Raw genomic sequence first — 14,417 nt, 5'->3', positions numbered from 1 at the left:
TTCCCACCCTATTAGCGTTTTATTTTTTACACTTTCTTCGTAAACAGCTTCTGACCCATTTTCATCTCTGTTCTTCTAAAATAAGTCTTCTTTTCCTTATATTTTTGGACTAAGCTACAAACAATATTTATTTCTGAAAACCGGGCCACCTCTAGTGCTTGAACCCTTTTGGAACTGAATTTTAGACCGTGCACATTTAGCAGAGCAGAGCAATTGGTGGTAGTTTTTAATATTTTATAATAGATGCTCTTCTATATCACCTTGTATTCAAACAACAATACAGAAAATCGTTCTGTTTATTCTGAAGCAAAGTATTTTCACAGGTAGATATTTGTTGTGTCAGTCTTTGTAGACATTTTCTTATGTATATGTATGTGCATTGTTCTCTGTTTAATCCTTTTCCAAGCTCCTTTATTCATTGCTTCATTGTTACATTTATGCTTGGTAGCTGATAGTCAGTGTTACATTTCCAAAGACTTGTGTCCAGTTCAGGAGATCTTTGCATAAATAACAGTTTGCATAAATAACAGTTATTCAGATTTCAACTTTGGGGTTTTTTTCTCAGGTAAACCAGACAGCTACTAAAGCAGACTCTGGCTTTCATTGGTCTTTCTTTGTGTGTGTGTCTTTCTTTGTGTTGATTTTAATTGTATTTCCAAAGATATTTTCTCAATGAAATCGAAAACAACAATTTATTTGATGTATGACGTCTTACTAAAATCTGTAGCCTCCTAGATACAACTGGCTTAACATTTTCAAAAAATATAATCTTATCAAACTTAACTGTCTAAATGTTCTGAAGTATGACGTGCTTACACCTCAATTGTGATGTTCTATGTTGGTACAGTTAAGAATCGTTAGAATAAAATCAGATTTAGTAGTCTTAACTTTTTAGTGTGGTGAACTATTCATTAGCTCTAGAACAATTGCTAAAATAAGGTGCTGCAATTCTACTTGAAATAGAATTATTATGGTAAAAACAACGAAAAGCGTTCCTATTATTCTCAGATAAGAATCAGCCATTTCAACTGCCAATGAAAAATCTGCTGCTATTTAAAAGAAGAAAGTTTAAAAAAACCCAAAACAACCTATGCAGGATTTGGAATAATGAAATTCTATACAAAATTTGTCCTAATCTCCTGAGTCTCCAGATTATGAAATGTTTTCAGAGACAGAATAGAGAGCATTTGGTTTGCTGATAGTTTATAATTTGTTGTAATTTTCTGTATAATGTAAGTTTGTACATACATATGCAGCTATATTTGTAAGTATATCTTACTGTATTTAAAAGAAGTAAGAGGGAGGGGTGCTGCATCCTAAAGGTGATCTCGGAATTAATGCAGAGTTATTCACTACATTAGCTCCATTCAAAAAATTTTTCATCAAAATGCAATTGGTTATGGACACGGTTGAACACCACTAAGTTTCCTATGTTTTTCTTTGAGAAGCCTACGCTATTGAGTTTACATCTGTCCGACAGAAAACACTTGTAAAGAATGTCTTATAGTTGATGCGTTCTTGATTTAGTGGTGGCAAGTTGTTTTTCTTTTCCCCCTACACTGAAACTTCACTTTTCTCCATTTATCATTGATTAACAGATATTCTATTTTGTATTCTGTTCTGTAGTTCTGTGCTTTTTATGAAGTATTATACCTCATTTTTCAGTGATAATTGGCTTGAGGAAGACCTAATTCTAGGTTACTGGTGTATCCTATTCTCCATCTGACTAGCTTTTGTTTTGATGATACTAATTCTCTGCGTCAGGTTTCTAAACTGTTATTTTTTTAAAATTTTATTTTATTTTACTCTTTGTTTCTTATGGTGGTAGTGTGCTGCTTTCACTCCAGTCTCTGGAACATTTTTGATTTGTGCTGTTTACCTTTCAATTAGTTTTTGTGTTAATTTTCACCTGTAAACTTTGCAACCTTAGCCTTACTTCTACTGTTTGCTGCTTCATCTCCTCTCTTCTACTTGCAGGTTATACTGAAGATGTAACAAATATTTTTTTCAAATGATGCCTATGGTAGATAAATCCTAGACCACAGTAGTGGTTTTTAAAGAAAGTTAATCTTAATTGTTATCATCAAACTATGCATAATATGTGCAAGTGCTTTTCTTCTTTATTGCTTGCACTGTTTATTCGTGTCCTGTTTCATGAAGCGGTAATCATGGGAAAACAAATTGGCCAAAATTGATGATTCATTTATTGAGAAACGCATGAGGAGGATTGGTTTCCATTTTTCTATACTACTTATTGTCTCCGATAAGGACTTTTGATGAATTTAGCAGATTAGAGTAACTCCCTGACATTCCAGTATGCCGTAGAATTTTGCAAGGACAAAGTTACCAAAAAGCCCGGGTCATGTTTTTCCTTCTTGAGGCCTAAGTCTTTTGGGGAATGAGCATGTTTGTGTCCAGCACCCTGTAATTTTAACACTCTTATGGAGTCTTTTTTTATAATATAGTCCATACTTGAAATATGAGGAGAGTAAACTTGTGTTGAGAGAGAAATTTTATGTAATACAGTATGAGCTTCACAGAGAGAGAGAGCATATAAAGAAGCTTTGAAAGCTGTAGTGGGAATTGATACTGAGCAAGAAAGTAAGAGAAGAGTATTGTGCCATCCATGCATAATATGAGAGCCTTCAGTGGAGCATCTGCTGAATTAATATAGGTTATCGTCAATCGAATATGAATTTTATGCTTTTCTCTGCAGAAGTAAGTGAGGTGTTCTTTGGTGTTCTCTTGAGTCGTCTACAGCCCAGGAGGTGGTGTTTATCCAGCCAGTCATTGATGGGGGGGAAAGAATTTCACTTCTGAAGAATCCAGGCTAGACTTTTTTTTTCTCCTTGCTTAGCTGAAAGGAGCCTTGTTCACACTTCCGTTCTTGCAGAGCAGGAGCTAGAACTGAATCAGGTTCTCAGGATGGTAGCTGTTGTCACTGTTATTAGAAAATTACGTATTCATTTTGGTGAATTGCGGCGTGGAGAAAGGTATGGAAGAGAAGCCTTTCAGAACATCTTCTTTTGGTACTGGGGTGGGGAGTTTGAACCCAGCACATACATTAACTTCTGCTTTTGTGGTCTGTAGATACTCCTCAGTCTGAGTGGTAGTAGATAGCGTGACCATCACTTCAGTGTCCAGCACTGTCTACATAATTACTTTACTTTCTTTTCCAGAAGGGGAAAATATCCCTTAAGAGCTAATCAACACTTCATTTCTAAGCAGTAGTGTAGTATGTATTTCATTTATGAAGGATCCGCTGGTGTCTCTCCAAATTTTTTTCACGTGGAGTTTTTTTTTCGTGCTTCTAGTTCTCACTACCTGCTCGCAAAGCCTATCCATTCAGGTTGCTGCTTTCTAGAGAAACAAGAGAAAAGAAGCAGGAACTGTTTGTTTGTTCCCCCTGACCTAACAGAAGGCTTATCTTACATACACAATAACGTTTTCTGTTGTGAACTTTAAGGTTCTAGGAACATTCTGAAGTGTCAGATTTGTCATTTTGCACTATGCTGTCTGCATTAAAATACTACCTTTTTCTTGAATGGTTTATTTATTAGCCAGTAAAATTCAAATAATTTCTTTCACTGTACATTTGACTGCCCAGCTGTTGCTATGCTAACAGTTTATATTGCTGGGTTTTTTTTGGTTTTCTGTGGTTGTCAATGTTTTTTCTACGTTTTAAGTAAAAAATTGCTGACTCAGTGCAGCCCTCCATTTTCATATCAATATATTGAAGAATTAATTATTAACTTTTCATCATGTTTGGCCATTTAGTCCTGTTACTTTCATCTTAGTCAATCATGCTTGTCAAGAGCAAGAAAGGGCATCATTACATCATCTTTATAAACTACTCAAAAAAGCTGTATTGATTTTTTTTTTTCTTTTTAGTATAGTTGTTTAACAGTAATTTGAATTTGTGCTGTAAAATACAAATAATTGCAAGCAGTGATAATGGTAAAGTGTTTTCTTCATATTACTTGGAGCAGAAATAACATCATTCTTTCTTCTCCTTTATGAAGTAGAGCTGTACCTGTGTATCAATGACTTCTGTATGCAATGTTTAGAATTCTGGGTTCATCTGTTGGAATTTTTTTTTTTTGTAATATTCCCAAATCTAGGGTCTTTTCTTCATTAGAAGAAATCATGTTAATAATAGCAAAAAACAGCATTTATTTTATGGGGTTGTTTTTGTTTGGTTTGGGTTCTTTGAAGGGGAGTGGGTGGGAGAAAACATTCTTCTCACAAGAAAGAGGAAAAAAATATTCCAGTTCCTTTCCCTTTGGAATAATAAGTAGCGAACATACAAGTATTTGCTAGTGCATTTTAAAGATGATGGAATTATTTTTTCCTTTTGTGAACGTGTAAGAATGTTTCTCTAGCCTTTTCCCAGTTGACAAATACACTAAGCCTTTTCCCTCTTCACTATATTGTATTTAAATGTATCCTACAAACTGGTGGTTGAATTTGTGAAATCAGATTGCCACCAGTCATGAACTATGATGTCATAAGCAGGGGTTGTAACTGTCACGTCAGCAGTGTTGATAATGGTGTATTACTTCATTTTGCTTTTAATGAAGCAAATTTTTTAAAAATAAAAAATTTTTATTTTTTATATAAACCACTTTTTTTTTTTTTCCTTGCAGCCATCCCTGTATTTGTTTCCACTGCAAAACAGCTGCGGGTGATTATTTTGCCAAGTTCCTAAATTTTTCAGGTTTCCTTTTTATCTTCATGCAGCCTTGAACAAAGGGAAGGAAGTGTAGATGTTCTGTAGCAATCTTCCTTTTCATTTCAGGGTCTTTCTCTTGTTAATTTGTCAATACTAGCAATTCTCAAGGCTGGCTCCATTGAGTGCACTTAAAAATCCATACAATGTGGAGAAATAACAATACTTAAAATCCTGAGGGGTTTTTAACTTGCTTAGAATTCTTAGTGTCTCAGGATGATTTAAATTGGTTGCACAAGTGGTTCCATAGATGGCCTTTACAGTTACAGATCCACTGAAATGAGATCTTTTGATTATTCCTTCAAAGAAAGCATGTACAGATACATGTAGTTGTGACCTCCCTCTTCAAAATGCTTTGCGTCTATTCATTCAACTAAGAGACAAATTCTTATCTATAGAGAAAAATACCTCTTCCTTTCTAAAGATGTTTGTGGAGGGGTTTGATAAGGAAAAAAGTTTTATGACCAAAACCAAAGGTGGATAAAACAGTTTGTCTAGATGAATCTGCTCTGGCTACTGGGAAGAGCAAGAGCCACATACTGACCAGTCTGCTCATCCCTGCAGAGACTCAGAGGTTGACTTTGGTGTTCTCACCAAGGAAGTAAAGCTTGCTCTTAGTTTCTGTTTCATTTTGTTAGAATGTGCTAGAAGAATTTTAAAAATTCACATGAAACAACCTTCATGATTTAAGTTTGTGTAAATCTAAGTGTTTTTCTGATAATGTTGCAAATAGGTTTGAGATAACTGAGAGGGTGTACTTAATGGTGTAGTTGAAATGCTCTTACAGTAACAGTTAACTTACAGTTAACGGTTAACTGTTACTTAAAGAGGAAGTTCTGTTTTGCAGCTGTGCTGTACTTACGCCTTGCCTAGTGCTGGTGTTAGTAAGATGGCTTAGTGGTGTCTGCAAAGTGTATTCTAAGGCAAAGGGAAAAACTGCCTTGTTGAGAATTGATCTGAGTTGTGTGCAAGACTTGGGTTCGGCTTTTTGTATCCCTAAAATACGTAGTGCTTTAGATACTTGTGATACATCTTTTAATGAGGATTTACATAAAAAGGGGCTGGGGAAATGTTAAGGGTCCTCGGATGCTTAGCTGCTTAAGTGCATGTGATTTATAATTTCCTTGAACGTCTGTATAGAAAAATGGTGTTACATTTGTTTTTAAAATCAAGTTCCCTTTAAATACCTGCAGCCATCTAATTCAGGAAATAAAGTACCCTAGCTTCCTCTCTACCTACCTACCCTCTCTTCCTCTCAGTTTTTGTAAGCTACCTGTTGTGGTAGCAGTTTTCTATGTGCTCTGAGCAGTGACTGAATTGTAGAAGACAAAATATTAATTTAAGAAAATGTCATAGTGTGAATATTCTCTTCAGCAGTTGTAGCAAGTATTGCATATAATCAGAAAATGGAAGGTCTGTCTGCAGATTAATCTGTGACAATAACATTAGGGGCACCATCAAGAATTATTAACGATTTGTACAAATCAAGAGATGAGACCGAAAAGTGGGGAGAAGCAGCAAGGCACAAACCCCAAGATTCTGCGTTAGAACATTTGCACGTGGGAATATGCTCAACTGATGAGCCTGAATGTTAGAGAATCGGTTCATACACACATAGTGATTTTAAGAAACCCATTTCAAGCTTGTGTGCTTTGTGTCTCATTCTAGGGATCGTATCCTTTTGATTGAGGGGTGGCTGACTCCAACAGGCATTTATAGTGGTAGGAATAAAATGAAAGGAGTAATAGCTTTGATTAGGCGTCAACAGAATTCCAGTCCTCCCAGTGCAGTATGCTAAGGCAAAACTTGCAGCACGAATGACAAATTCTGCAGCAGTTTTTCAATGTAGTGGTAAATACACGTCTCAATTTAATATCTACAGAATATGGCCAAATAACTGCAGTTTGAAATATGTAATTTAAATGGTTTTATTAAATCATTTTAATACCATACATACACCTATTAGATTTAATATAAGCGTTACCCATTTTGCTGCAGTTTTGCAGCAGAATAGCTTTGTTTTTATCCATTAGAAGTTTGTTTCTGGAAACAGCCATAAAATAAGGCTGTTCTGGACTTGGAAGTAAGTGAAAGTGTGTGTAATACATCTGAAGCTTGGGATACAAACAGACCCACTCATCTGGGTGCATACATGGCTTTGTGTCCACTGAGTACAGCAAGGCCTATATTATTATGGCTTACCATTTAAAAAAAATAATTTTGAAACTAGCACACCAAGGTAAAAGTGGCAAATTAAAACAGAGATTAGATCAGTAATTTGTATTCTCCACATGTGTGTTTTAACTATTTTTTAACATTTCCTCATTTTATGTTGGCATTTCTCATTTCCATGTTTAATTACAAGTGTACATAAAGTAAATCACAAATATGGGCAAGACTACTAATTTAGTATTTGGACTTCAGTATTACAGGATAGATTGATCTTTTTTCCACTTTTGAATTTCCAGTTTTAATAAAATTACTTAACTAGTCATTTTGGATTAAGTATTAAGGTCTTTGATAACTGTAATATATTAAAATCAAGCAGTTCATAATTGCAACCAAATCTGAAACACAGACGAACCATGAGTTGGTGAAAATCATGGATTAACCAGCTGGAATTAGAATTTGTTCTAAGTCTGTCGAGCTTCTGAGAGCTGTGAAATTTTCTGCTGGTGCAAAGGACCTTCCCTCCCATTTAAGCTTTTACAGCTACTTCATTTTAATGGCTAGTTTGTTCAAAATCAAGGAACTAGAAGTTAAAAAAGTTGGGAAACTGATTTTATTTATTTATTCCTAAAATGTATATAGAATCGTGAGGTAAAAATATAATAGGTTAAAGATCATGACCATTATGGTGAATAGAAGGTATCAGTTCAGTTTATTATAAATGTGTGTTTGCAGCACAGAACATGCTTTGATCATATGTACCGCTTAAAATCTTCTCGGGCAACCTTTCCCAAAGTAAAGCTCTTTTCTAATTGGATTTACGTTTTTAAATTTATCTTTAGTTAGTCTACAGTAACTGTGTTGAGTAGAAGGTAGTAAACTGCATTTCATGACATGATAGAGGTATATGAAAAGAATCAGATCTTGGGAAATGGATGCTAAGGTATATAAACGTAAACAATATAAATTGCCTAAGCAAGCAGGTTGAGGTAGTGTATTCTTCAGTTTAGCAAAAACTAGTGAAATAACTGGTAGAATGAAATGAGAATAAAATCAGAGAGGTTTATTTCTTGCAGATTGGAAAGAATAAATAAAATCAATCCTTGTGCATTTCATTGATTTTTAAATTAAAAATTGTCATATATGTTTGAGGTTTGTTTTGTGTTTGGAAAATTGAATGTTTCTGGAGTCCACAAATAAACCAGAGAAAACTATTGTTCATTTGCTGTCAATTTGTATTAGAATCAGTGACCTTCCACATCTCTTCTGTCTTAAATGTTACATTTATTCTTTGAAAAATAATGTTAACTATGTTATAATGTTTGTAGACTTCTTGCCTTGTAGACTAACGAGAAACTTTATTATTTCTCAGAAAATGTATTATTTGCTTTAGTTAAATACAGAATTGTGAAAACCTTGTATTTCTTTTTCCCAGGCTGTTCGCTGCTATGAATCGCTAATTTTGAAAGCTGAAGGAAAGGTCGAGTCTGATTTCTTTTGTCAGTTAGGTCACTTCAACCTCTTGTTGGAAGATTATCCAAAAGGTAAGGTTTTTTTTTTTTAATTACTTCTGTTAAATGTCATTGGGGGATTGTCGTTTGATGTAAGTGACACAATAGAAAGAAAAATATTTGGATAACTCACTGTTTTCTCGGTTTGTGCTGAATTTAAAAGCCCATAACAGAATAAGACTGATGATGTCTTCACAAAGGCAAGTTGTTCTTTTTTTTAAATTGAAAAAAAAACAAACCAAAAAAAACAGCGGTTTGGGTATGAACATGAAGTTTCTTCACTTTATACAGCAGTACCACAGTGCCTACTTCATTTCTCTGATTCATTTTTACATGACTGTACAAGCAGTTGAACCCATGCCTCTGAAGGTTTCCTATGGGGGGTGGGAGACACAGGTGCATAGGACGAGAGCCTGTCTTACTACTTTCATGTATGTCCACAATCTCACCAGGTAAGGCTAGGCTGAAGGCATTAATCCAAAAACAAAAATCTGTTCTTAAAGTGTGTTTCAAATTCTGTTTTAAATACCAAGTGGAAGAATGAGTGTAGGGGTTTGCGGGGTGGTGGTGGCTTTTTTTAGGTCTCTGCTTCATCAGATTTTGAAATTTATGTTTTTTGCCGTCATTGCAGCCAGTGAACATAGAACCTTATGTACACTTGTGCTTTGTTGCTTGTGGGTCAGTAGAGGGCTTTTTTCGTAGTGGTGTGGATTCCCAAAGGTACTCAGATACTCTGGTGTCTTGCTGTCCGAGACATAGGGCTAGATCTTCAGCTTCATGTCACGCTGGGTGTCAGGCCCAGTGTCTGATAGCTGCCTCCCTCCCAGTGACTGTGGGAGGTATGGAGGAGTAGAAGTTTTTTTGGATCTTACTCTACCTAGCTAATTAGAACAGATTCACAATACTTTTTTTTATTGTTACTTTTTAGTTTTAATATGAATGCAGTTCTGTTTGGCTTTGTATAAGGAAACAAACAACACCTCCAGCCCAAAAATGTCTACTCCCATCCCACCCCTTTTTCTAAACACACAAAAATACTGGTTTACAATTACTTCAGGATGTAGAAACAGGGAAATGACTTGTGACTGATAGTAGTTCAAAAGCACTGCTTAGTGATTCAGACTAGCTGGGGACTGCTTCATAACAGTGCGTGTATATGTCCACTTGTTCACTATGTCTGACATAAAATAGTGTGAGTTCCTGGAAACCTACCTCGCCTTCGTTTTTTAGGTGACCAATGTTTAGATTTGATATTACTAGGGAGGAATTTGCAGTTACCTAAATTCAGTATGTAAATTCAGAAGGCTTTGATGACGAGGGATCTGTCTCTTTCTGTTGAATATATTGGGAGCTTCAGAACCTTAGTACCCACAACTTGTACCTACACCCCATCCAACTGGTCTAATATAATCACTGGTATTTCCAATTCCAGAGACATGGGAAAACCTAAACGGAACATGGCAGTATGCTGACTATAGAATTTGCTGAAGAATAGTCTGATCCTATGTTTTTATTTTTTTAGCTTATTTTTTTTAGGGTTTTTTTTTAGTGGTTTTTTTTAGGTTTTTTTTTTGTTTTTTTTCAGTTTTTTTTTAGTTTTTTTTTTTAGTTTTTTTTTTTTTAGTTTTTTTTTTAGTTTTTTTATTTAGTTTATTTTTTTTAGTTTATTTTTTTAGTTTATTTTTTTAGTTTATTTTTTTAGTTTATTTTTTTTAGTTTATTTTTTTTAGTTTATTTTTTTAGTTTATTTTTTTTAGTTTTTTTTTAGTTTATTTTTTTTAGTTTATTTTTATTTTATATTTTATTTTATTTCATTTTAGTTTATGAAAATTCACAGCCACCCCCTCTGCAAACAACTTGCACTGCTGTTTCTGATTAGCCTAATGCAACTTGGTATGACGTGAATGCAGTATGGCATATTGGATATACTTTACTTAGTAAAGACAGCGCAGGAGTGTGGGCTGAACTGTATGAACTTTGCTGTTGAGTTGATAACAGTTAAGACTGACAGGACTAGGTGTTGCTATGGATCAGAGGAGTGGTTTATTGATGGAGAGTCTGCTTTTTACTATGTATATAGTTTTAAGAACAAGCATAAAAAATATAAATGATGGTTGAAAATAGCAGTTCTTCAGAACTGGCAGAGCGTTGTGGGAAGAAACATATAGGCCTTAAAAACCTGAATTAAAGTTCTTAGTATTTTCTTAGATGCCTGTTTAAAGTCACATCTCAATCATGAAATAAGTCTCAAGAAGTGGAAAAATCTTCTAGTAATGAAGTATAAAAAAAAATGTATATCTGTATTTTCAAAGAAATAGGGTAGTAGTGAAAATAATACTGGAGGAATTTTAATTGATAGGAAAAGGGAAGTTACAGGGTTTTTTTATTAGGTGAGGGACACATGTTCTTGTTCACAACAGTTGTTGAACTCCAGTGCCAAAACCCATAAAAGTATTATCCACAATGCAAAAAGTTATAAGTGTTCTATAATTAATTTACAACTGTTACTTGAAAGAAGTAGAATGCTGGTATGTTTAAATAATAAATTTAAAATAAAAATAAACTTTATGCCATTTTATAAATTCTATGGCTTTAATTATCATACATTCTAATTGCAATTATAGTTAAAATTTAAATGCCTGGGAACTGAAAAGTAAAGGGAGATCAGAAATGTTTTAATCTCACTAATGTATATTTTATTCAATTTTTAAGTGCTGAAGTTCCAGAATTGCAAAATGCTGAAGCAGGATGATCTTCAGAACTATAAATGTGTCTAGTCTGAAGTTAGTCTTGGACAAAGTTGTGGAGAAATTGATGCATTTAATAAATCGGATATAATTAATAAAATATCACAAGATAGTAGCATTACTAATGCTGAACAACTTTTTTTTCCTTGGAAGCCTGTTATTTATTAAATTAAACATCTTTAATAAAGACACATCTTTCCACATTATATATAGAGGTATACACGTGTATTAAAGGCAAATGTGATAGTGTTCTTTGTTTAAAAGCATTTGCAATATAGTTTGTGTGAAGTAGAACAGAATTGTTAGTTGATTGCGGATGTCGAACCAGTGACCAAGATGAAGCAATGCTTGGCTGATACAGTTCTGTTAGGTTTCATGTCTATAGTTTCTTCTGGTTTGATCGGTCTCGTTTTTTCATAAATGTCTTGACAAATGTGGGTCATTCAGTTGGGTGTATTTGTTTTGTGTTAGTATTTTCATGTAGGTAATACCTTCTTATAAAGCTAATAAAAGAGACTGTAGGTCATTTCTTTATAAGAATTAGGACTCATATCCCAGAAAAGAGGGATTTTGAGAAAGATTCATGGCAGGTTGCTGCATGTTGTTACTGGAACTAACCAGGCAAAAACTTCCCTTGCTGGATGTAAGCAGGGAATATCAGTTAGGGGCAGGCTACCTTTGAATGTGGAGAAAGTTGATGACTGATGCCTTGCTGCAGTCTAAATACATCTAGCATAGATATTTATATTTTTAAATGAAACCTGTTAAATGTTGTAGTAATTTCTCTTGAATTGCGTTGTTCGCTGTTGCTTGTAGCCACTGAAGTCCAGATTTAATATGCGCTTTTTTTTTCATAAAACCGAAGTAGTTGTCTGCAACAGAAGTTGTGAGTTTACATCAGAAAATACTGGATTCTTTCTTCTCTGCATTATATCTGAGGTTAGACTACAGTATCACAGTGTTTTTTCCTAGCCTTTAAAATATCTGAAGCTGGTCTGCAGCTTGTAGTTTTCCCAAAATTTGGTATGTTTGGATTGCTGTTGTTAGCTGCACCTGTGAAATTGAGTTGTCTTGTTAATTGCACTCTTCTACTCTTAGGAGAAGGTCCTAGGGAAAGTCTCAATCTTTTTGCAGATTTTGAATACTGTGAGCTACTGACTTGTATTCAGATGATCATAGCCAAGGCAGACTGGTTCAGTTTAGCGAGCGTGTTCAAGGTGGTTTCTGTGCCCAGCTTTCGTCACCTTGATCATTACTGCTCAGAATTTGGCTTTAGGATTTCCCAAAATGAGAATGTTCGCTCCTCTCAGTGAAAAACTTTGTTTCCTCAGTAGCATTTTCTTAACTCTAATCAGATGCCTTCCTCCTTTTTTTTTTTTTTTTTAAACAAGGCAGCTATTCCCCAGCTGTTTTGATTGTTTCAGAGGTTTCCAAACTGGTTGTTCCCTGGGTGTGTCTTTAGGGGCACCCCCCCACCCCACCCCTGTCTGCTTGTTGCTGCTCTCTGCTTTGTGCTGGCACAGCTGAACGTGCAGCTGTGTGGGGAACTGATCCAACTGAAAAATAACCTAGCAGAAAAAAGTGACGCAATTGCCCCAGAATGTGAAACCTCAGCCTCTGGTCTTGCCAGAGGAGGTTGATGAGTTGTCATGGAGGCTTTTGGATGCTGGCAACATTGTGAATCCAGCTAGGGCTCCATGATATATATACCTGTGAACTTTGTTTTTTACTGCATTCCCTGGGAGAGCTGGGATTCTACCAGAATTATTGTACTGCTAGTATTGGAGCAAACTGATGCTACATCAGTAGATGGAGGTCTTTTCATTAATATTTTTTCCATGACCCTAGTTTCCGTAAGGAGTACAGTATAGGCAGTGATCTTCAAGTTTTGGGTTCTAGTTGAATGCTCTTTAATGAGCTCATGGACTCTGACATCATCTGTGTTTTTCTTAGGGATCTTTATATCTATTTTGTAGAAGGCTCATATATATTGGCTGTTCTAGCCTGTGATTTGGAGGACAGCTAACAGTTGCACAAGTGGAGACATACTTTTATCAATTGCCTACTTGAATTGCTGTTCTCTAAGAAAAATTCCTGGACATAGAAGTAGATAATGCAATTAATGAATGATTTGGGAAAAACATAAAATTGTTCACATCACAGTTACTAAAGCACAATAAATACTGCACTAGAGTGATTCTTACTGCTGTAAATACTTAAGTGGTGATCACATTTTTGATGTACTATGGCGGAACAGTTTTAATAAAACTTATTTTGTTTGTAGATAATGGCTGCATTGTCAAAAGCACTAATATAAAAATATTGTAAGTAATTTATAAGGTAGTGTTAATAGCCCAAGGGCATTTTTTAGCAATTGTTAAAATTTAAAACAAAACTGAAAAAAGATACAGAATGATTATCGAGGTGCTCGTTTATTAAGATACAACCTAAACCTAAAATTTAAACGCTTCTTGATTGTTCTTGTGTAAAGTTGTTTGGTTGCGAGAACAACTCCCAAATCCAACAATGTATTTGTGTTCTTTCGTACTTAACTATTCCAGCTATGGAGAGAATTTCTCTGTAGTGGTTAATGTCTTAGTCTTTTAGGACTTGGAAGGAAAGTATTGTCATTAGGAAGCATTTAATTACGCTGTGGAGGTACAGACTTGTAGGAGTCATCTTGTAAAATCGAAGACTTCCCAGCATAGATAGGATTGTGCTGGTTGCTGCTGGGCTGTCTTTTACTGATGAGACCTGAAGAACTGGAATGTGTTTTAAGTAGCATAGCAGTCTGAATGAGTTGAGGAAGAGATGACTGTGTTTCAAATGAGTGTGATTTTTAGGTTTAAGATTTTTTTGTTGTTTGTTAATAACTGGCAGAAGTTACTAGGCAGAAGGGTTGCTTCTATTTAGAGCTGTTTATTTCATCTTCAGGATGCTGTTGTTAAATTTTGGGCAGTTTACTTTCAGGTTGTTCAAACCATTGTGTGAAATTCCTATAGAAAGAGGTAAGGTTTTTCTTCCCTTATGCAGTTCTTCAGCTAATTTTGTATCTTACTCTTCGATTTCGCATTAGATAGGCACTAAGAAATGTTAGTGCTTGTTTGAAAATTTCTATTTAAGAAAACAAGTATTGATTTACACAGAAGATTATGGAGCTTTGAATTGTTTAAAAGTTCTATTTTCAGGGGTATGTCATGAAATTAATGCTTGATCTTAACTTTTTAAATTTTAGCAAGCCAAAAATCTGTTAGTCACATT

At 34.8% G+C, this 14,417-nt stretch overlaps 1 protein-coding gene across 8 annotated transcripts in view; it reads left to right on the top strand.

Moving 5' to 3' along the window:
* Positions 1 to 14,417, top strand: part of KDM6A (lysine demethylase 6A) — a 155,531-nt gene that overhangs the window by 25,531 nt on the left and 115,583 nt on the right. For all 8 annotated transcript variants that reach the window (XM_074147401.1, XM_074147315.1, XM_074147229.1 and 5 more), the window contains exon 3: positions 8,334 to 8,442. In XM_074147401.1, the coding sequence (XP_074003502.1) occupies positions 8,334 to 8,442 (109 nt within the window). The remainder of the gene's footprint in view (positions 1 to 8,333; positions 8,443 to 14,417) is intronic.

This window comes from Numenius arquata, chromosome 1 (assembly GCF_964106895.1).
Source record: "Numenius arquata chromosome 1, bNumArq3.hap1.1, whole genome shotgun sequence".
NCBI classification, from domain to species: Eukaryota; Metazoa; Chordata; class Aves; order Charadriiformes; family Scolopacidae; genus Numenius; species Numenius arquata.
This window is presented reverse-complemented; position numbering and strand designations above follow the sequence as displayed.